At 28.0% G+C, this 22,539-nt stretch overlaps 2 protein-coding genes across 3 annotated transcripts; both read left to right on the top strand.

The window, feature by feature from the left end:
• The first annotated feature begins 2,429 nt into the window (after positions 1-2,429).
• LOC145192277 (uncharacterized) lies at positions 2,430-8,206 on the top strand. Of its 2 annotated transcripts, none has more exons than XM_090076728.1 (8): positions 2,430-2,685; positions 3,375-3,650; positions 3,734-4,316; positions 4,781-5,017; positions 6,092-6,210; positions 6,578-6,906; positions 7,549-7,685; positions 7,960-8,206. In XM_090076728.1, exons 2-8 carry the CDS (start codon positions 3,437-3,439, stop codon positions 8,006-8,008), a joined length of 1,668 nt encoding a protein of 555 aa, XP_089932854.1. In that variant the 5' UTR covers positions 2,430-2,685; positions 3,375-3,436; the 3' UTR covers positions 8,009-8,206. The 2 variants fall into 2 exon arrangements, with proteins under 2 accessions (XP_089932854.1, XP_089932855.1); XM_090076729.1 differs by having other exon boundaries at positions 2,447-2,667.
• A 590-nt stretch (positions 8,207-8,796) lies between these two features.
• On the top strand, positions 8,797-22,060 carry LOC145191994 (phosphatidylinositol 3-kinase regulatory subunit alpha-like). The gene is made up of 23 exons (XM_090076727.1): positions 8,797-9,343; positions 9,518-9,601; positions 9,861-9,908; positions 10,011-10,105; positions 10,322-10,456; positions 10,600-10,677; positions 10,755-10,908; positions 11,021-11,116; positions 11,594-11,752; positions 11,890-12,027; positions 12,368-12,467; positions 13,201-13,302; positions 16,818-16,915; positions 17,247-17,286; positions 17,679-17,774; positions 18,167-18,356; positions 18,960-19,061; positions 19,334-19,452; positions 19,614-19,790; positions 19,943-20,002; positions 20,103-20,213; positions 20,340-20,429; positions 21,707-22,060. The coding sequence occupies exons 1-23, from the start codon at positions 9,109-9,111 to the stop codon at positions 21,903-21,905; spliced, it is 2,706 nt and encodes a 901-aa protein (XP_089932853.1). The 5' UTR covers positions 8,797-9,108; the 3' UTR covers positions 21,906-22,060.
• The last annotated feature ends 479 nt before the right edge of the window (positions 22,061-22,539 follow it).

Genomic DNA, 22,539 nt, shown 5'->3' with positions numbered 1-22,539 from the left:
CTTTGGTACCCAGATTCACTTTCAGCACGTTTAACTATCTTGTAGATAGTACTTTAAGGTATATTCTCAACTTTAAAGTGGTCATAAGTGAACTTTTTACCAGCATTTTTGTAATTTGAATAAAATTCATACACACGTTTTCTAATCTCTTCTTGTTTTGAATTTATTTTTTTATTCATTTTTCTATAAAAACTAAAAATACATAAAATATTTAAAAACTAGAATAAAAATACCTTCTAAAACAGTTTTCCTATTTTTAAAATCTTATTCCTTTGAGAAGATATGTGTCTTTAAATCCAGTCTCGTTTTTTAGTTGTCACCCGTTATACCGCTTCTCCAGTAGTACTTGTCGTTTCTTCATTAGATCCAGGCTGTTTGAGTGTATCCAGACTTTTTGAGTGCATCCAGGTTGTTTGAGTGCATTTGATGAACCAAAATTAAACTGAATTACGAATTGTTTTGTCTAGGATAAGGAGAGCAGATTTTCTTTTCAAATCTTCGATTTATAAGTAGGAGACGAAACATTGCAACTTTTGAGCAGACAGATTGGTTTTTTTTGCTTCCTTATTTGTGTCTTTTTTTCCTTTTTCTTATTTGATTCCTTTTCTTGTAAAGTTCCAAATTTTTTAAACTGTCTTTTCAGTACTTTTCTGCCAATTAGGGTGTCTTAAAAAATTTGAAGAACAGAAAGTAAAAAATATTATCATGACGTAATTGCTAAGTTATGATAAAGACTTGAAGAATCGTACTTACTGCACAAACTTCATTCTAATATGTTGATGACAGAGACTGGAATTACCGAAAAACGGTTCCTTCGGTAAATTTCGGTTCCTAATTTGATAAGGAACCGATAACTTCGGTTCTTTTCGATTCCTTATTTTAGGCAAGATTCGAAATTTCGGTAAACTTCGATTCCTTATTTTAAGAAAGAATCGAAATTACGGTAAATTTCGATTCCGATTCTGATAAAGAACCGATAACTTCGGTTCTTTTCGATTCCTAGCGGGAATTTTGGAATTGCTAAGAATCGCTAAGAACCGAAATTGGAATTTTGGTTCCAATTTCGGTTCTTAGCGGGAAATATCGCAAAAAATCAAAAATGCTACAAAGAATCGAAATTGTTACTAAGAATTGAAAAACTTGAATTTTTTTAATTTTTATTTTCAAAAATACAGTTGAAATACAGTTGAAAAATACAGTTATTCTAAATCACTATCAGTGAGATCAGTGACACTGTCCTTGCTGCCCTTGCGACTACTACTAGCACTGCTATAAGCTACGCTAGTAGAACTATCACTAGGTTCAGTATTAAATAAATCTTTAGATGCATCATATATAGGGTTTTTTTTCATTGGTGATTTTTTCATTGGTGATTCAAGTACAAGTTTCCTTTTTTTAGCTCTTTGTAGTAGACTTTGAGACTGTGATTCATTTCAGAGACTGGAGTTACCGAAAAACGGTTCCTTCGGTAAATTTCGGTTCCTAATTTGATAAGGAACCGATAACTTCGGTTCTTTTCGATTCCTTATTTTAGGCAAGATTCGAAATTTCGGTAAATTTCGATTCCGATTCTGATAAAGAACCGAAACCTTCGATTCCTTTCGATTCCCCGAAAAATACCGAAGAACCGAAGAACAGAAAAACCGTTTTTCGGGAACTTCAGACCTTAGTTGATGACTAGTACTAAAGAATTTATTTCGTAATTAAGACGAATTTTTTTATATTTAGAGAAACATCATAAAGGGCAGTAAAATGTTGTCAGAAATGTTACAAAATGTTGACAGAAATTTTTAAAAATTCGAGTCAAACCTGTAATGTTAATATTTGTAAAAAAAAAAAAAAAAAAAAATGAATAAACAAAGGAAAAAACAAGAGTTTCAAAAATAAAATAAAATATCTAAAAAAATACCACTGAAATGTTATGTTCATTTAAAATAAACTGTGTGTAATCATCATTTAATGTCATCATTTTCAAAAGCTCCTACAGCACATTAAATATGGTAACGCTCACATACCCCGTATTCCACTCAAAGTTCTTTTTATTTTAAATTTTAGGAATCTTAAAACAACCCTTACCAGTTTTTTGATTTCTACATTTTCTTGTCTTTTTTGGTTTTTGGTGTAATATACATATTAGTTTTAGTCCACACTTTGTAACAATTTAATAGATATTATCACTCCTGAGCACTGATTAATAGTTGGCAGCTGTTACCAGAATGATCTCAGCATAAGGAGTTTAAATTGAGTGGCAAAGGAATGGTCAGTAGATTAATTTCGGTTATTGCATGCGAGAGTGCGCGGTATATTTACTGGGCGACAAAGGCAAAGCCACCGCGCAGATGTGGGTGCAGCTTAAAAAGGTAGATGTTAGCTATAAGAAAATCCCCGGAATAATTCTCCTCCTGAGAACTCTCAGAGTATATCAAATTGTTTTTAGTTTTTAAGCATACTTAAGAACTAAGTGAGACGTTTATGTGAAAGACCCATGGATGAATAATAATACACATTAAACCTTATATTAAAGTTGATGATATATAATTGTAACAAAAAAAATCATTTATTCTTGCTGTAAGAAACCGGCTGATGATAACATGATGCATTGTTTTAGATGCTTTGTTTACTCACCAGTATTCTCAAACATAAATAAAAAGTACTGCATTGTTAAAGGTTAACGGTCTTATCAAAGTAATCCTTTTTTGTCGTTTCTATTGTTTTTAGTTGCATCTTGTGTGTGTGTGTGTGTGTGTGTGTGTGTGTGTGTGTGTGTGTGTGTGTGTGTGTGTGTGTGTGTGTGTGTGTTATATACATACATACATACATACACACACACACACACACACACACACACACACACACACACACACACATATATGTATGTATGTATGTATGTATGTATGTATGTATGTATGTATGTATGTATGTATGTATGTATGTATGTATGTATGTATGTATGTATGTATGTATACCACACCTAATTGCTTCCTAAGAAAGACAGGAAGTTCTTATGAAGTTATATATATATATATATATATATATATATATATATATATATATATATATATATATATATATATATATATATATATATATATATATATATATATATATATATATATGATTAAGTTTTAATAATTTGGTAAATAGACAAATTAAGTAAGTAGCACATTAAAATATTGATATTAAAATACTATTGTTGACTTAAAATGTAATTTAATTTTTGTAAATTTTCAAATGCAAAAACTTGCATTAGTTTTTACTTATATTTGAAAACTTAGTGATTTAAAATAGTAAATGAAATCTAAGTTTTCAGAAAAACTATTAACAGGATTTTTTTTTTATTCCTCATTATTTTTTTTTGTTTATTAAATCTTCAGCTATCATAAGAGCATCCAATGCATACTTTCTAAACTGGTAAATGCTGTTAGAAACAGTTTAAATGGGTACCCCATGGAAAAATATGGATCATTTACAACTAAATGAAGATCAGTTAAGTATTCTAAAACAGACATTGGATAGATTAATAAGTAAAAATCTCTTAAATGATTCATTGAATAAAGAGAAACTTTATACTACTTTAATTGAAGGATGTAGCCTGACAACAAAAAATAGTTCCTTTGTTTATACATGTAATAATCAACATGATGGTGAAGGTAAGTTTGTCTATTCTTTATTGTGTCTCTGAATCATTCAAAGCAGTAAATAAATTTGTTTTAATCAAACCTTTTATCTTCAGTTAATGTTGATGTTGAGGCAACAAGAAAACAATACCAATATAAAGAAAATGAGCATTCAAAGTTTTCTCAAGACGGCAATAGTGAGTTTAGTGGAGCAAAGAAAGCAAAAGTTTCTACTGCTCAATATGATGATAAAAAAGATTATACAAATTTCGAAAAAGACAATAAGAATTTCAATTCCTCTGAAAAATTGCTAAAAGAAGAGTCAAATGATAAGCCAATAAAAAAAAAAAGTCTAAAAAAGCACAGCAAAAACAACAGTAAATTGACAAACAATATTGATGAAATTATGGAAAGCAATAAAGAAAATTTGCTTTTGAAAAACAAACTCAGCTTGAAATATAGAAAAAAACTAAAATCAAAAGAATCTAAAATTCCCCCTGAAGTCACTCATTATATCAATCAAGCAATAATGTTTTCAAAACACGGTTTTATCATTTTAAAGAATGTGCTATTCTATTTATGTTGTTTGATTCTAATGATTACCATTCTATTACTGAAAATGTCATGGTATTTAATATCCAATTTGCTAAGATTCATGCTTTTGTTCTTTATTCTTGCGGTATTATGGTGTTATATAAAGTAAGTATCTTTTTTCAATAAAAAATTTGAAACTATGTATAAATACTGTTACATATGCATATATGTAATATAAAGTAAGCATATATAAGAAAGGCATAAATATTGTAATACATACATATACACATTCACACATTTATACATACATACATACACACCTACATACATACATACATACATACATACATACATACATACATACATACATACATACATACATACATACATACATACATACATACATACATACATACATACATACGTACGTATGTATGTATGTATGTATACATACATACATACATACATACATGTATACATACATACATACATACATACATACATACATACATACATACATACATACATACATACATACATACATACATACATACATACATACATACATGCATGCATGCATGCATACATACATACATACATACATAAATACATACATGTCTTTTTTTTAGAATAAATCAACTATGGTGCTTTGTAAATAGCAGGTATAACATCTGGAATAGAATAAAAAGGTTTTTCTCAGTCTCTGTGAGTCTTATAGAATTATTAATTGGTATTGATTTGAGTAAGTTTGTTAAAAAGAAAGTGCCTGATAATAAAGAAGAGGATACAGATGAAGGTTTACTTCCAAATACATCACAAGAAGCTATTCAACATTTACTAAAACAAAAAGAAAATCGACCTTTTAAGTAAGTTGGTTTACAAATATTTTTATTGCATTTCATAAAAAGATAGTATAATACATTAGCTTTAAACTTACCTGCTGTACTTAGATTGAGAAATAGATTCCATGATTACTAGAGGAATTTCATAATTATTTAAGCAATCAAGATTTTAGTTAAATGATGAAGTCAAATTGTATCTGAGAAAAAAAAAAGAATTCAAATGTGAAATAAATCTCAGTGAATTGGCAAAATACTTTTAATGTATGTTTGTCTGTTTAAAATTAATTCTCAAATTTTAAGCTCAACCTACTTGTATTATTTCTTTTCTTTCCAAATGCACTCTTATTTTTTTTTAAATTAGATATTTTTCTGTGTGTCTCCACTTTTTAAAAGAACCAAGTTGTACCAAACAATCTAAGTACAAATTGACAATTAAAGCTGTGGAATAGATCTCATATAAAATCTGTTAGCGTTTCTTGAAGAATATGCAACAAATCATTAACAAAATAATTATTCAAATTAAGTATTACAAAAAAAGGAAAATTACAAGTAGATCATGAAAAAATATATATATAAATTCAGATATTTTATTTATTTCATTATACACATAATATTTTTTTACATCCTTACATGTATAATTTTTAAATCTTTAAAGTAATAAATATCAAAAAAGTTTAGCATAATTTTTTTCATAAAAATTATGCAAACTTTTTTCATCAGCATAATATAAATTGAATATATTAAATTTTGAGCTAGCCATCAGGACTTTATTAAAAAGCGTAAAGTTGTAAATTTTTCTAAAATCTAGTTTATCCAAGAACATCAAAATTACAAGTTTTATTCAATTTCTTAAATAAATTTCACTAGCCATCGCAACACTGCCAAAAATATTGGAATTGCCTATATTAGGCTCTTTTCAAACATTCCAAAATATTAATGTGCAGGTATAAAACATGTACTTAAAAACTGTTTACAGCAAAGAATTTGTCAAACAAAAAGAAATTGGCACTTTCTTCATCAAAGCTCTGATTTTATTTGTATCTATAAATTGTAGTGAGATGAAGGCAGTGAGAGTATTTGATATAGAATGTTTCTCAGGACACTCTGTGTTAATTCATCGGCTTCTGGTGAAATGGTGAAATCAAACTACAGAAATATTGCTCGTTTGGTGCATCCTGATAAATGTGATGACCCTTCAGCAGCTGAAGCCTTTAAAAGTAAATATGTTTAAGTTAACAATAAAGTATATATATATAATAATATTAATGATTATTTTATTTAATTTAAAAATACTTATGGTGTATAATAAATGCTAGTTTGGAAGTTTCAGTGATTCAAGAGTATTTTAAACAATTTTTTTAAATTTAAAATTGTTTGAATAAATTGACATATTTCTTTTACTTATAAACATTTTGAATTTGCAAACATAGATATTGATGTTTTAAACATTAACTTTTGTTAAAATGTCCTTATGTTAACAGTTTTTAACTTTTTGAAATTTTACTTTTGTTTCCATTTTTACAAGTTTTTAATTATTCATGTAAAAGCTAGTTTACTTTAAGATTAAAGTTTTTTTTTTTTTAGTTTTAGATGCAGCTTTTAAGAAAATATCTGATGATGATGCTCGTTGCAAGCAAAACAAAAAAGAAGAAATGGAACGTCAACAAGAAGAATTGAGTCGCCATTATGAAAATTCAGAATTAAAAAATTTCATTGATGAGCTTATGAACTCTTTGCCTTGCACCAGTTGTGGTGGCAAACATCGCAAAACATTACAAGAGAATCGAGTTTATACTCAAGGAAGATATTGCGGAGAGTGTAAAGAATCTCATCTTGCTAATGATGGCGATGTATGGGCAGAAACAAACTCATTTGGTGTGTCATGGGTATGCTATGCATGCTTTAATAAGCAAGTAAGATATTTGTTTCAACTATTATTTAACTTATAACAATTATAACTTCTATTCAACTCCACAATTCGCAGTTAAGAGAGGCTTATACTCAAAAAAAAAAAAGTAAAAGAAAAAGTATAAAGAAGTTTATACTGAAAAATTACTTTGGTTTAGTAAGAGCCATAGAATGTTATTATGGGTGTGTCAAAGCCATAGCAGACTATTATGGGTGTGTCATAGCCATAGAAAATTACTTTAGGTGAGTCATAGCCATAGAGGATGGTCTATGGTTGACTCACAGCCAATCTAGAAAATGGTTTCTTCTCACTTACCCATTTGTTATAAGCAGGAAAGGAAACAGGGTATTAACCATATGCGTATTTGTGACCAAGTTCTGTTTTAGGAATAGATAATTAATAATGTATTGAAAAGAAGTAAATGAATTTACAGAATTCATTTTCAAATGATAATACTGTATTTTATTTGGTGCTATTTTACATGGATTAAACTATTGTTTTACACTAAATTAGGCTATTATTCATTTCCTATGTGAAAATGATAGTATAATAAATATATTTAAAATAGAGGTTTTAATTTGATTGACAATTCATACCATGATTTTTTTAAATTTTTTAAATGTTAGTTTAACTTTTTATTTACTAGATTTATGAATTAACAGAATGGGCTAAGTGTAATAAGCTTCATCACTCCTTACATGCCAATATGCACCAAGTGTTCTGTAGGCTTGGTACCCTAAGTTCAAGACAACAAAACCGGAGAAAATGTCGCGAAAATGAAAGGTAGTATTTGGTGTGCAACTGCGTGTATGTTTATTGTAGTAATTATGTAAATATGTATAAGTAGATTTTTTCCAAAGTTTTAGTCTCGAAAACTTTACAAAGTTTTTATTAACTAAAAGTTACATTCAGCGGATTCATTGATTGTCTGAAGTTCCTCAATTATCTTGTTAATATGAAACGAAGCTGCATTCTTTGTAATGAAATTGATTTTCTTTTTTAGTTTAAAAAGGTTTTCCTTTCATACTTATATAAATTATTTTTTTGTTCTTTTCAGCTCTGATTCATCCAAAACAAAACATAAAAAGGGAAAAAAAAGTAGATGAAGTTGATTTAATATGGAGAAGTCACCTAGAGCTATTAACTAAACTTCACTGTTGTGAGTTTTTTTTAAAATTCTGGTTACTTTCACTTAGGCTTCTTGCTACTAGCTGAATCAGCCAATATTGAAAAGATAAAATACTAATTTTATTGAAATGCTGTGATGCGTATAATGTTTTAAATATATACACACATTTTTTTCATATTGTGGTATTTGAAAAAAAATTTTTCTTCCCTTTTTTTTCAAAAAACATTTAAAACTATTTTTTTGCCCTTAAAAGCAAGGCTTGTTTAAAGATGTTTTTAATTTTTTTTTTTTTTTTTTAAGTAAGATTATTTTAAATGTTATATAAATGTTTATATTTTATTTTGTTTAATAGCTCTACTCTAAAATGGTGTTTGTCTAAATGTTTATCATTTGATTATTGAAAGTTTTTAGAAATTATTTTCTATAACACTTTATATTGTTTTGGTGTGTTTTTTAAAAAGATTATTTTTTTATAAAACTAAAAATCTTAAAAAGCAAAAAACAAGCAAAAGTTTCTCATTTAGTTAACTTCAATAAATAAGTTATTTATTAAAAAGGTCGGATTACTTGTTATAGATTTAAATATTGAACTAAATTATTGTATAGATTATATGTTACTTCAAAAAGGGAAATCTCAGTTATTTTTTGATTAAAACATTTTTAGTTAAAATTATGTTGAAAGCATTTGAATTTTTGAAAAACACCTACTATAGTTGAAAGTTATTTTTTTGGTGCTTTAAATTTAAGATGAATTTTTTACATTATTGAAAATAGTAAATCTTAGTTAAAGATAAAACATTTTTAAGAGCTTTAACTGTTATCAACAAATGGTGAGGTAATAAAAGAGAAAAATGTCAGAGAAAAAAAAGTAATGCTTAATTCTATGAAAAAATTTCCTAAATTAGACTATTTTAGAAAGTATTGTGCATATAAGGTATTACTTAGCTATTGTTTTTTCATATATATAACAGTCCTCCTGGTTTCTTATTTGTGCTGAACTAATCTTATGAATGTTATAGAGAAATAATGCATGAACCTTACCTTAAAATATAAAATTTAATTTGTGTTATTTCCAAAATGGGAGAAAATGAGTTTGTGGTATTTGCTGTTATTCATGAGTACTCTGCAAAAGATAGTGAAATTGAGATGAAAGTTGGGGATCAGTTTTATGTTCAAAAGCCAATTGCTGATCCTCTTGGTTGGTTAGAAGGTTTGAACATGCGTACCAGATCATTTGGTCGTTTTCCTGGAAATTATTGTACTATTGTTAATGAAAATGCAATGCTGCCACGTCCGCCAAAACCAAAACAAGGTTTTTGTTTTATTTTAGCATCTTACAACTCTTTAATTTTTACTTCCACAATCCTTTTATCTACAATGTTTTTTACTCTTTTTTTCTGTTAATGAATTTAATAAAGAAATGTGTTTAATTTAAAAATTCCTATGTCTATTTTAATTAATTTTTTCTTTTTTCTTTTCATTTTAGATCCAAGTCGGTCCAAATTTTTTAATATAAGAGAGCATCAGATTGAAAAAGTGAATATTAAAAGACCAATGTGGTGTCAAAATTGTATGTTAGTAGCAATATTTAGATAATAAAAAAATTTTTGCTGCTTGTTTTTTTCTTGCTTTTCTGCTGTCAGTCATTACTTTTCTGCTCTGCACCATGCTTCTTTTTGGTATTTGTCATTTTATTCACTTTCTGCTTTGAGTTTTTTTTTTTTTTTTTTGCTCTGCATCATGCTTCTTTTTCTTTTCTTTTTTCTTTAAAAAAAACTTCATGAGTATGTTTGAAAGTAATTTATTTTAATATCTTTATGATATTTCAGGCGATGAATACATTTGGGGAGGATCAAGAATTTCATTTCTGTGTACAAGTAAGCTTTTTGTTTCTGTAAAAAAAAATCAAGGCCTTATTCTCAAGTAAAAAACTAATAATATTATTTTCCATATCATCTTCAATTATATTTGAATTGTAGATTGCTTGCTTTGTACTCATACTGGATGTCACCGTGCTTTTCAAAGAGAATGCAGAGCTAATTCCTCATCTTTATCAAGAGATTCTATTTTAAAGGTTACCATCATTGTCACTGTAAAAAAAATATTTAAAGTTTTATGTTGCCCTGTTAATGGAGATATTACAGTTAAAAACTGTTACAAAATCATAATAAGTCCTCTTTCCATGTTTTTCAGTTGCTCCCATGTTTGTTAATAGCTTACGTGTTGGTCAATAGTTTTTCTTTCTATTTTTTATAAAAGCTAAATTTTGATAATTTTGTTTTTACATTAGCCAGTAAGTACCTGGTCTGTAGAAGAAGTAATGGAATGGATAGTAGCAGCACGCTTGCATATGTATCTTCGCTTGATCAAAGTCAACAATATAAGAGGAGTTGATCTAGTCAATATTAATAAGCCATATTTAAAGGTAAGATATGTCTAGTGGTGTAAACAAGATGTTTTATTACAACAAAGATACTTAAGTAGATTTTTCTATAATTCAAAAGAGCAGTTTCTCATGATTGTTTAGGCTATTAATTTTTTATGTACATTTATTGCTGTAATATTTAGGGTATCGGCATTGAAAATGAATTCCATATAAAGTTACTTAAACAGTGCTTAGATGAACTCCTGCTTGACCCACCAACAGTAAGTTTTTTTTTATAAGTTTTTAAGTTTTAAAATAAAAATACACCTCTATGTGAAGTTAATCTTTTCTAATTTAGGTTTCTCAATTGAATTGTAACATACCTTTAAATATAAACAACAATATAAACAATCATTTAAAGCTCTATGAGCACACGTTTACTACACTTCAAAACTGTGACCTCTGCAAAAAGCCAATGTTTGGAATAATTAAACAGGGTTTTATGTGTGCAGGTTGGTTCATTAAAAATAATTTCACTTTTTGAAATGAAAAAATGCTGATATGAGATTTGCTTACAGGAAGTCTTTAAAAGAGAATGTTGTTAATTTTATTTATGTATTTAAGATTGTGGAAGCCAGTGCCATCGTTCTTGCGCATTTGATCTTATTGGTCCATGTTCAGAAAGGTCTTTTCAAGGGAGAAGACCATCAGACTCACCAGGTTAAAATTAGTAAACTTTTACTAGTATAATATCATTGATATATATTCTGTATTTGGTTTTTTAAATAACTGCAATTTTTACAAGGTTGAATTTGAAAGCGTTGTTCCTAATGATTTAAAAGTTTAATTTTTAAAAAAGAATTATCTAAAATTATTTAACTTTTTAGCTGTTTGTAATTTACTGTTATTATGTACTATAGTTGGTTCAATTATTTGATTTTTTTTATTCATTTGTTAGTATTGGTTTTATTATTTATTTTTAAGAATAAATTTTTAAGCTCTCATTTAATCCAAAACATTTAAACATTTCACACTTTTATGTTTAAATTTAAATTTAATTGCGATTTCTATTTTCTTTTTTTTTTTTTAATAACTACTTTTGTCATTATTAATGATCAAATGTTTATTTGTAAATTCAATTAGATGCTCATAATAATATATTTTAAGATATTAACTTTCCTGTTCTTAAACACCTAGATCCATCATTCTGCTGTAACTTTAATTCTGTTGTTATACCTCCTGTTATGAGAAAGTGCATTGAAATGATAGAAACTTATGAAACACTTACAGAAAATATTTACACAAAAAATGTTCCTTTTAATTTTTGCAATGCTCTCCGTTCAGCACTGAATCAAGGTATTTACTTTTTTTGTCTGATTTGCTGCTGAATGCCTTTAGTAAGTTCGAGTAGAAATGCATATAATGTTTTGCATCTTTTGTGTAAATAAATAACTTTTGTTTTCATAAAATTTAATATCTTTTTAAAATTTTAGATCCTGAAACAGTAAATATGTTTGATGACACATGGTCAGACCCTGCTTATGCTGCTAATGTTCTGAAATCTTTTTTATTGGACTTACCTAACGCATTTCTATCAGAAAATATGTATGATGCATTTATAGACCTGGCTTGTAAGTGTTATTTTAGTAAAAAGTTTTAATTTTATTGAAAGTTACAAAGACTTAATTTTTCTAGAGCTTTAATTTAAAGAGCTGTTTACATATATATATATATATATATATATATATATATATATATATATATATATATATATATATATATATATATATATATATATATATGTAGACACACACACACTTTTTAAAAAAAACTTTATGAATTGAAATATGTTTCCAAAATCTTAAACTTATTTTCTTGGAGAAAAAATTCCCTTAACTAGTTTTTTTAATTTATTTTTTGAGTCCTCTTTGTGATTTTGAAAAATTTTGAAAAGGTCTTTGAAATATTTAGCTTCTGAAAAGTATTCTCTACAAGACATATCTAAGTTATATTCTAAATTGTCATGTTCAAATCGCTCACATCTTAATGTTGTATTGAGGCATTTGCTATGGTGAGTATATATCTTTTATTACTATTATTTTTATAAATATAGTTATTAAAGTTATTCATATAATAGCTATATATAAATTATGATGTTAAATGGTAAAGTATCATCCATTTTTATGTAAATATAAGTATAAAAGAAACCCGCCATACAATCTCTCTATTTCGAAGGTAAATCATCAGGTTTGTTGCATAAACACAAATCAAATTTTATGATGATGATTTTTTTTGTGATAAAATATGAAAATGAATTATTTAAAAAGAGGTTTTTTTTTTTTTTTTTTTTGCTATTTTCAAAATTTATTACTGCATCAATACTGTTACTTCTTTCTTTATTCATCAAATAACTGATTACTTTGATGACTGGTTTCTTAAATATTATCTAAAGTTTTCTTTTTGTCATAAACAATTTTTTTTTTTATAATATCAATATTTATTTGTAAAATTATATTGACAAATTAAATATATTCTTATTAGAAAAAAAAATTCCATTAGTAATCAGTAGTTTACAAATATCCTCTGTTTTTAAGGATTCTGTAAATGTTGATTTTTCTGAGAACTTTGTGTTTCTCAGAAAAGAAAATATTCTTTTAAAATATTTCTAAAGTTAAAATAAAGTGATAGTGAGGCTAATAACACTAGTATTTGACTAGAACAAAGTAAACCATAACCTCTATCAATATTTCTAGAATAATCTAAAATGTTTTAACATATCTATTGTATTGGTAATTCTTTTTAAGGGCTCAAAACAGTGGAGTTAACAACCAGTTAATAATAACCACAGAAAGTTTAGCAGAAGAGTTCTCAATTTTGCTTATAAGACCAGCTGATCATCAAGCAGAGTGAGTTTCTTTGTTGTAGTTTGGAAAGATTACCTTTGTGTTGTGTATGTTAGAGCATCCTGTACTTTTCAACTTTCATTAACAAGGTTGGCCCCAAGGGTTTTTTTTGCCTTTAGGTACACATATTAAGGGTGGACATATGTAAATTTGTCAAAACAAAAGCAACATTTGCAAAAATAGACCTTAATTTTAATATAAATGTTAACTCAAATGGGGAGGAGGGGGAGAGAAATTCAAAATATGTAAGAGTATCCCATGTGGATGGTATAAAAAACAATTTTTTTCATCAAATTGGATGTCAATAAATATGGAGTTTTTGGAAAATTTGGTTTAGTGCATAAGCCCCCTTTATACCCCAGGTATAGATGCTAGGTTTCATAAGCACTTATTCTACAATACAATATCAAGCTTATAAAATTTAACAAACAAAATATAAACTCATTTCTTTATCTCCGTAATTTATTCATTTATAGGCACTAAAAACGACTAAAATGAATGCTAAAATGAATAGAAGTCTTTCTTGCTATTTAAAAGAGGAATTATCTGATAATTGTTTTAAAAACTACTTTCATAACAGTAAATATTTCTTGAATTTTTATCAATTAAAAAATATTATTAAACATAAGAAAAATTAATTTTACCTCCGCAACTGCAAATAATCATTACTGTTCATTTGACAGCTTAAGATGGGTTCATAAGCTTTTTTCCATGTTATAAGGTCAGTCATACAAGAGAGCATACGAGATTCCTAATTTAAACTTGCATGTGGTAGCATGCAAGTTTAAATTAGGAATCTTGTATGCTCTCGAAGCTAGGCTTCCTATATTCTGGTGGCTTCTAATTTCCAGAATTTTACTAACAGAAAATTCCCTTTCAATCTTGTTTTGGCTGCAAATTAATGTTTGCAATAAGATTTTGGAATGAGAATACCATGCTGAAGATCTCGCGTATTTTTCAACAATCTTCTGTATATTTTTATCTTGAAGTTTGATAAGGGTGAGTTGGTTCAAGATGTGTCGTGGCCCATCTATCCAACTATGCTTCACTTTGATTTGGAACCACATAGGGAAGTAGTTATAAAGTAACTGATACATGAAACTTAATAATTAATTCTAAATTTTTTAGCTCATCTTCCTCTAATCCATGATTACATACCCACAATAAAAGTAAGAAAGAACCTGTGTTTACCACCTTGAATGGAATATAGTGCCTGTTTTTTGGTTTGCCAAACTTTCAGTAAGAGTTCCTGAAATTACTGTCTGGCATACTTTATAGACATATTTCTGATCTGAAGATAACTCATTTATTTCTTTACAAAGTTCAATTAAGCCAGAACCTACAGATGTTGGCTTGAAATTATAATTTCTATCCATATCAGTCACCTCGGATTTAGTATAGTCATCAGTCAAAGTGATCTTCTTTTTTTACCTTAAAGATAAAGTTTTTTAGTTTCCTCATGAAATGTGAATAAATTGGTTTTGTCACTTCCATGAAAGAAAATACAAGAAATATCTTCAGACTCAAATCTATCAAATCTCCAATAATCTGACACTGACATAAACTTATCTATGGCTCTATGCACTTTATTTTTGACTAGCAATAAAAAAAGTGCTGATTCTGGAACAATTTTAGCCTTCACCAAATCCTTTAAATACCCTTTAAGTCACTATTAGAATACCCTTCCATGTTGTTACATTTTTCCAAAAACTTGCTCTATTACTTTTCTTTTCCTTTCTCTTTATAATCTTTTGATCCTGTTAAATCTTGATCTCACCCCCTCCCCTTTCCCCTCTTGTTTTCTGCGCTTGAATAAATTCTCACTCCATCAAAGGAATACTTGCTACATAGATTTTCTTTTCTGATAGCTCTTTAATCAGTATAGCTTTACTAAGAACAGCACCAAGACTTAGTAGCTCAGATGGCATTAAGTTTTTTCCTTTCCCTGGAAATAAAATATCATTGTTATTTATTATTATTATTAATTTTATTGTTAACAATGTAACATTGTTAATGATAATTTTTTTATATAAGAAAGCAATAATATTAGTATTAAAGTAATAAAATATTATTAAAACATTTGTAATATATCTATTTTAAAAATTTTTTATATTACCAATTAAATCAGGCATTGCTGTGCTTGCCTTTTTTCTTGTTTTCCTAACATTACTAATTTCATACCATTTTATACTCCTTGTTATGTACTCTTTTACTTTGAAAATATAATACAGGTTAAAATAACTAATTTTTAAAAAATCAAAATATGAAAAATATGCAAGTATAAAGATATATCAAAACCTTATGTTAAAATATTTTTATTTAACTACTCTTTCTAAAAGTATGTGTTTAAGTATATGTAAAAGTATGTGTTTGTTAAGAAAAGCTTGATTTTATAAAGAAGTGTAATAGTTTGGTTTTTTTTTTTCCACAAGAACTTTATTTTTTTCTAAAGTTAATTTTTTTCATCTAGAAAATGAAACAATAAAGTCCATTTTTGCAAACAGAGGCTTCATAAGATCTTTTTTTTTTAAAAGAGATCCTACATTTATGTACCTTCAAGCAAGAAAATAAATAGTAAAAAATGATGATTTTTGATAAATATGGGATGTCCTAGTGCACAAAAATATATTACCAATGATAATTTACATTCAAATTCAAGCACACTGCTTGCTGCCTGCATGACAAAATTTGTTTATATTTTTTTTGGTGGTAGTTTTAAAGTTTTGTTCATGAAATAATTTTTTTTTAAATAACTATATAAAATGAATTTTCAATACCACAATCGTCGAAAAAGTGTTATTGCAAAGTACTTAAAAGTGAATAAAAGTTGAATTTGGATGGTGAGAAAAAAGCTTGAAGAGTTTGACTGTGAAGTCATAGTTGACTCACAAGCATGGTCTGATTGTGTCAGATCTCCTGAATTTGTAGCAAAAGTCTAAGAAATGATTGACATTGACCCTGATAAGTCAATAAGGTCAATTACTTGTGACCTGGGAATGTTCAAATCAATAATTAGTACCTGTGCGGCAGAGGATTTAAGGTATAGGTCATACAAGATGAAAAAGGACAAGCTGTTAATCAAAAAGACCAAGGAAAAGCAACAAAGAAACTTGGTTAAACTGCTAAACAAGTTGAAGCATCTCTTGCAGCCAGGCATGATCTGGTTCTTCTCTTATGAAAAAAATTTCTGCCAGGACCAAAGAAATAACAACGAGAAATCTACCCAAGGTCATGCAAACAAAGTTGTCAGCCATTGTCATGGTCTACGGATTCATCTCTTCAAAGAGGGAGGTCATGCCATCCTACCTTTTCCCCAAGGGCTTGAGGGTAAATGCAGACAAGTATTTGAAGGTCCCAAAGGAGCATACATTGATTGCTGTTGGACAGTCATGTATGGCAGCAACACTCGGAATATCAATAACTGTATACATACACACACATATATATATATAATTTTCTTTTTAAGTATGCTATTAAAATTGCATATCACATTTATTTATTTACTTATATGTTTTTAGTAAACTTGTTAAACATTTTGAAACACATAAAAATGTTATTAAAATGTTGCTGTGGTTTGTTGCACAAAAAGATATATCTGATTCTGAAAAAGTTTCAGGTAATTTATTTTTCCCTTAATGTTGTATAAATAAAAATAACAAACACAATGACTGGATCTTTTTATGGACAGTGTTAAGTATTATTTTTTTATGGCATCTAATCATAATCCATTTTTGTGAAGCATTCTCTCCCTTAAGATTGTATCTTTTGCAATTTGTTTTGCATGATGTTTATGTAGCTTACAAATAAGGCTAAAAGAAGAAAATGTTTGATAACTTTAAAATATGAACAGTCTCATTAATTACTGTCTTGTTTATTTATTAGCTATTTTCACTGTGCTGCATATGTTTTGCTCAATTGTCTCACCTGTTTACTGTTGCTTTTTTTAGAAGTTGTAAATGAAGACTGGTTTTGGGCTGATGCTACAAAGTAACTCTATTAAATAATTTTTATGTTTGATTTTTTAATACAACATTGTTAAATAACAAAAGAAACCCAAATTATTGTGTAAAATGTCATAGCGTAGCTACCTTCTTCTTAGTAAAAAAATGTTTGTAAAAAAAGATGTTCTTATCAGTTGTTTTTTTTTTTAAAAAAAAAGTCTTTTACTTGAGTGCGACTAAAAAACGATGCCAAAGAAATTAATATGTTTTCATGTCCCATTAAAAATACAGAAAAGTTCTTTTCAGATTCAGTATGAAATTGCTCGAATATGCAATATTTCGAATCTAATGTTTTATTACTGTATTGTAGTTAAACTATTTTAGTTTCATAGTAATTAAATTGTGTTTGATGTTTAAATGTTTTTGTTGCTTCTTTAGGAGAGAAGTCTCACTTGCGCTTCGTGCGAAACCTGATGGCTACTTTCTCGTCCGCAAATCTGAAAATCGACTTGGTGAATGGACTCTAACTGTTATGTAAGTGTAAATTCATCAATATCTTTTTGGACATTAATAAAAAATATTCATTTAAAAAAAAACTCGCCAAAAAGTTTTCTGACAGAGAGTTCGTTTTCTTTTGGTTTCTTAAAAAGATTCGAAGATAAATTTGAGATGCTATCATTTAGCATGGAAAGTTGTTTTAATATTTTCATTTTACAAATTACTCTTGAAGTAATTCCTTAGTAGTTATCACCATTAGTTTGCCGAGTCTTGCAGTAACTAATACGGTTTAAGAATACCTTTGCATTAACCTCAAGCTTTATTTTCTTCGTTACCAAATTTAAAACTTTTCCGAAGAACAAAAAAGTTAATTGGGGTTTACTTTCAACTTTGTCTTTATTACAAAAAAAGAATTTTTTATTTTTTAGGAAAGACGGCCGGGAGCGATTAATAAAGATAATGCAACGTAACGGACGGTTTGGTTTTCAAGTGAACATGTTAAACTTTTCAAGTTTGAAATTCTTGATAGAATATTTTTACAATCATTCATTAAATGAGATGAATTCCAACTTGGATGTGAGGTTGCTTTACCCGTGCCAAAAACCCAAAAAAACCATTGTAAGTAGCGGGGGGGGGGGGGGGGGGGAATAAGTTATGGAATGTGATGCACACGTGCGGTCATTTCGTATGTTTGTTTTCAAGTCTAGTGTTAACATTAAAGGTTCAGAACATCGGGGTTTGTTTTTTCACTTGATAACGGTTAATAACGAGTAAAGTAGAAGTTTGTGCATATCAGTCTTTTAAAAAAATTTGAATTTTTCTAAAGTTAAACTTCGTACGATTTAAAAAGCCAAAGTTTTGGACAAATTTCATATTTTTGCAACACATAATTTGATATTTTTGAAAATTAAGTTCTAATAATTAATTGAAACGGAATTCCGCTCAATGTCTTAAAGGCTTGAAACAAAATAGTATAGCGTATGTGAGGCATCGTAAAAATTTTTCCAGTGTATCTCTAAATATATAAATTGTTTAAAATTCAATTTACTTCAAATGGCTGATATAAAAGTTTGTACTTTATTTGTTATTGTTTGTTAAAAACAAAATGCCGATGCTTATTTCAAAGTATTGAAAACATGCTTAAGACATCAAATATGTAAATAAAATCGACATTAGAATGGTTTCTTGTTTCTGACTTCTGGTAACATTTTATATATTTAGATAAACGAGAAAAATGACGTAGTTCAAGAAAAGTTTAAACAGATTGATGAAAAGCTGAAAGAAATAAAAATAACCGAATTCAAAAAAGAAGAAATGCAGTTGGTGAGTGGGACAAATTGCTGAAGTTTTCGTTATTAAAAAAAAAAAAAACCTGTCGCAGTTAAATTAATTTCACTTTAAATTCGCCTATTAACAAAGACAAAAAACAAAAACTGATAAAATATTACAGTAAATCTGTGGTCATTTTTATCTGCAGTTTTTGCTATTCCTACAAAGCTCAATTAGTTTTATTTTACATTAGTATCAAGTTTAATGTTCACAGCTTTTGGCTATTCCAAGCTTGTATCTAGTAAAGTTAATTTATCTGATTTCAGCGTCTTGAAGAATGCAAAATGTTGTCGGAATCACAAACAGATATAGTCAGTTTTATTTCTGCACAGAAAGACATAGCGAGCAAGGAATTAGATGAGGCGTCTCCTGCAGATAAATATGTGTAAGAATTATTGGAAATTGTGTTAATATTTTTTATTTCGTTCTTTCTCTTCGTTTCAGTTATTATTGTAAAACATGCATTTATGTAAACACGTATTTATGTTTTAAATATTTACGCATTTTCTTGACTTACGGCTTATTTTTGTTCATCCGTTAATCCAGGTTTTTAGATAGTGTTGCCCACTTAGAGAAGATTCTTCAAGAGGAAAAAGCCATCTGGAATCAGTTGGACGCGGAGTTGGTCACACTGACACACGAATATGACACGCTTAAAGCCCAGCTCACAGAACTTGGAACAGAATTGCCAGTACTTCAAGAAGAATATAATCAACTCGAATCGTTCGTTTTTGTTTTTTTGTTGTTTTTTGTTGTTTTTATATGAGCTTTACATTCGAATTAATTTTTAATATTGAAAGTATGTGATACGAAATCCTGGGGGAAAAAATTTTCAATTTTAAAATGGTCAACGAATGTTTGTTTTTATTTTCCAGGAAAATGGAGGAATATTTCCCAGAAGAAAAGAAGAAAATTCAGTCAGAAAAGATGGAGGAGTAAGTATAATGAACTAGAATAAAAATTATCGCTACAATGCTACGTTAATCAAATGTATATTTTATCGAATGTAAAAAAATTATTGAATATCTTCTTTAGCATTTATGATGTCTTGCCTGTATCTCAACCTCGTCAAAAGAGCACTAATGAGGAGTACCCTACACCTGACGGTTTAGATGAAAGTTTATGGTTATTTGGTGTCTTGGAAAGGTTCGACTTATGATTTCATCATTTTCTCAGTTTGTAACAACAGAACTATATATGGGGTTTTTTTTTTAATGTCTACTTTTTCTTTTATCAATTAAGTTGTTTTTTTTTGTTTTTTTTTATCATTAGAGACCAAATTGTGCAGATGCTTGAGAATAAACCAAATGGAACATTTCTTGTTAGAAAAAGTACAAAGTACCCATACAGCATTTCTCTTGTGTAAGTTTCTCTTTGAGCGTATCTTATCGTAATTTTTAGACCGTGAGATTCATATATTTTTTGATACTGTATATTACCAGACAGTTCTTTCTTATCCTAACGTGGCCCAAAGTTTGTCAATTTTTTGGAGTCTCAAAGAAAAAAATTAAGAGCAAGAAAAAAATCTTAAATACTCGAAACAACGTTATATTCTGTTCGATAATATTTACTGCTGAAAACAAAATTTTCTCCGTTTCAAATGAAGTGTTACAAAACGTAACGAATGTACAAATCTTGAAACAGGCTTTAGATTACATTTAGGGATAACCAACTTTGGTCCATTCACATGATATCAATATCATAATCTTTTTATGCGTTATAAAACAAGGATTTTGTAAGATTTGATATAAAAATTAATATGTAAAACGTGATAATTAGTATTATTACGTCTTATATACTAAATTTTAATTGAGACTTTAGATTGAGATTTAAAGATAATCGAGACAATAAAGGTAAATGAGATAATAAGAAGCATTAAAAAATATAATAAACCATTTTAAATGATTTTTTTATAAGAAGACATTTTTACGATTGTTTAATTTTAGTTGCCCAGCAACGTTTTGAAGTTGCGACTTAATCATGATATTATAACAAACTTCTCTAAATGGAAGCTAATGATAATAGAACATAATTAGTTTAGAGAGCATATTTGTACAGATGACTTCTAGTTATAAAATCGCTGCCATTACGAAAAATATCCAAACGTTTTCAAGATAATATCGAAAGCCGATATTGTCCTCTTGTGTAATTGGAAAAATAGTTTATTTGTTGATATCTAAACATGAAAAAAATTTTTACTCAAACTGATAGTTAACTTTAATAAAAAAAAATTCAAGTCAATTGCTGTATAAAGTTGTCAAAACGCCTTTGTAACAATTAGAAAAATAACTGCGATAAAATGACACTTTTACAATTCAATAGCAAGATGAAAGTTAACATTGAAGTTGAAAAGAAGCAGATTTGTTGAACAGTTGAAGATATTTTTCGACTATTTCTTGTTTATCTTATTTTCAGATCTTTTAATGATTTCCATTTATACCATTACAATAGTTGTAAATATTGATTACTAAGTGTCAAAAAAACAACTCAAATATAAACATTTTAGGTTCGTATGTTTTGATAGATGTAAATTTTTTTTGTTTTATTAGATATAAAATCATAACGTAATTTTAATAGTAATAGTTATGAAGTTGATAAATGACAGATGAATGCGATAACTACCACTATTTTTTTTATAGGCACGATAAAGGTTTTCCTCCTAAAATAAAACATATTCCAATCCTTAAGGGAGCAAATGGGTATGGTTTCGCCGAGCCTCATAATATTTACCCTACACTCCAATCTCTCGTCAATCACTACCATTCTCAATCGCTACGGATGCATAATAGTTCGCTTGACACCACTTTGAAAACGCCCTATCGCTTCTTCGAGCAATGAAGAGATAATTTCAAAAATAGATGTAACATAATTGCATGTGGCTGCATTTTTTATACCTAATGTCATGAATGCGTGGCAATATTTTGGCTGGCTTTTTTTCTAAAGCGATCAGTTTTTTGGCTAATATTTCGTAACATAATGTAAAATACGTAAAATCCTTTTATTCTTAGTTTCTTGCAAGTTTTTAACAAACGCAGGGAGACATTTTTTTCAAAGTGATGAAAACCACAAATGACGTACATTTGTGGTTTTCATCACTTTGAAAAAAAAATCTTATATTTGTTAGTTAGGACAAACTGACCAATGATGACCTGTATATTTTTTAAGCCAAAAGTGCAAAATCTTAGCAAATATCAGACTTTTTATATTTATTGAAGTTCAATTATTGGCCATAGTTTGTTCTTAATATGCGTTATATTTGGCCGAAAAATAGCTGGAGATAATCTCACTTTAGTAGTTTGAATATGTACCAGTTATTGAGCCAACATTTATATACCTAAAACTATTATTTACCTAAAAAGAAGCACAGTATTGTACCTATTATGGTCATACCTTTAACATAGCAAAAAAAACGCTAAAATTGTGTTTTCATTAAAACGGTTTAAACTTTTTCAAATTAAATGAGATTAGGTCT

The sequence above is a fragment of the Hydra viridissima genome, unplaced genomic scaffold (genome assembly GCF_058129835.1).
Source record: "Hydra viridissima isolate aposymbiotic clone 2 unplaced genomic scaffold, HvirCarnegie_v1 scaffold_1, whole genome shotgun sequence".
In the NCBI taxonomy this organism is placed as follows: Eukaryota; Metazoa; Cnidaria; class Hydrozoa; order Anthoathecata; family Hydridae; genus Hydra; species Hydra viridissima.
Note: the sequence above shows the minus strand (reverse complement) of the source record. Positions and strands in the feature narration are given on the sequence as shown.

Excerpts from the sequence above, each read along its gene's own strand:
- LOC145192277 (XM_090076728.1), top strand. The coding sequence starts at position 3,437 with ATGGGTACCCCATGGAAAAATATGGATCATTTACAACTAAATGAAGAT. Across the intron at positions 4,317-4,780 it reads GTATTATGGTGTTATATAAA|AATAAATCAACTATGGTGCT; the intron begins GTAAGTATCTTT and ends TCTTTTTTTTAG. Across the intron at positions 6,211-6,577 it reads AGCAGCTGAAGCCTTTAAAA|TTTTAGATGCAGCTTTTAAG; the intron begins GTAAATATGTTT and ends TTTTTTTTTTAG.
- LOC145191994 (XM_090076727.1), top strand. The coding sequence starts at position 9,109 with ATGGGAGAAAATGAGTTTGTGGTATTTGCTGTTATTCATGAGTACTCT. Across the intron at positions 10,678-10,754 it reads TCCTGCTTGACCCACCAACA|GTTTCTCAATTGAATTGTAA; the intron begins GTAAGTTTTTTT and ends TTTCTAATTTAG. Across the intron at positions 12,028-12,367 it reads TGCATTTATAGACCTGGCTT|CTTCTGAAAAGTATTCTCTA; the intron begins GTAAGTGTTATT and ends TGAAATATTTAG.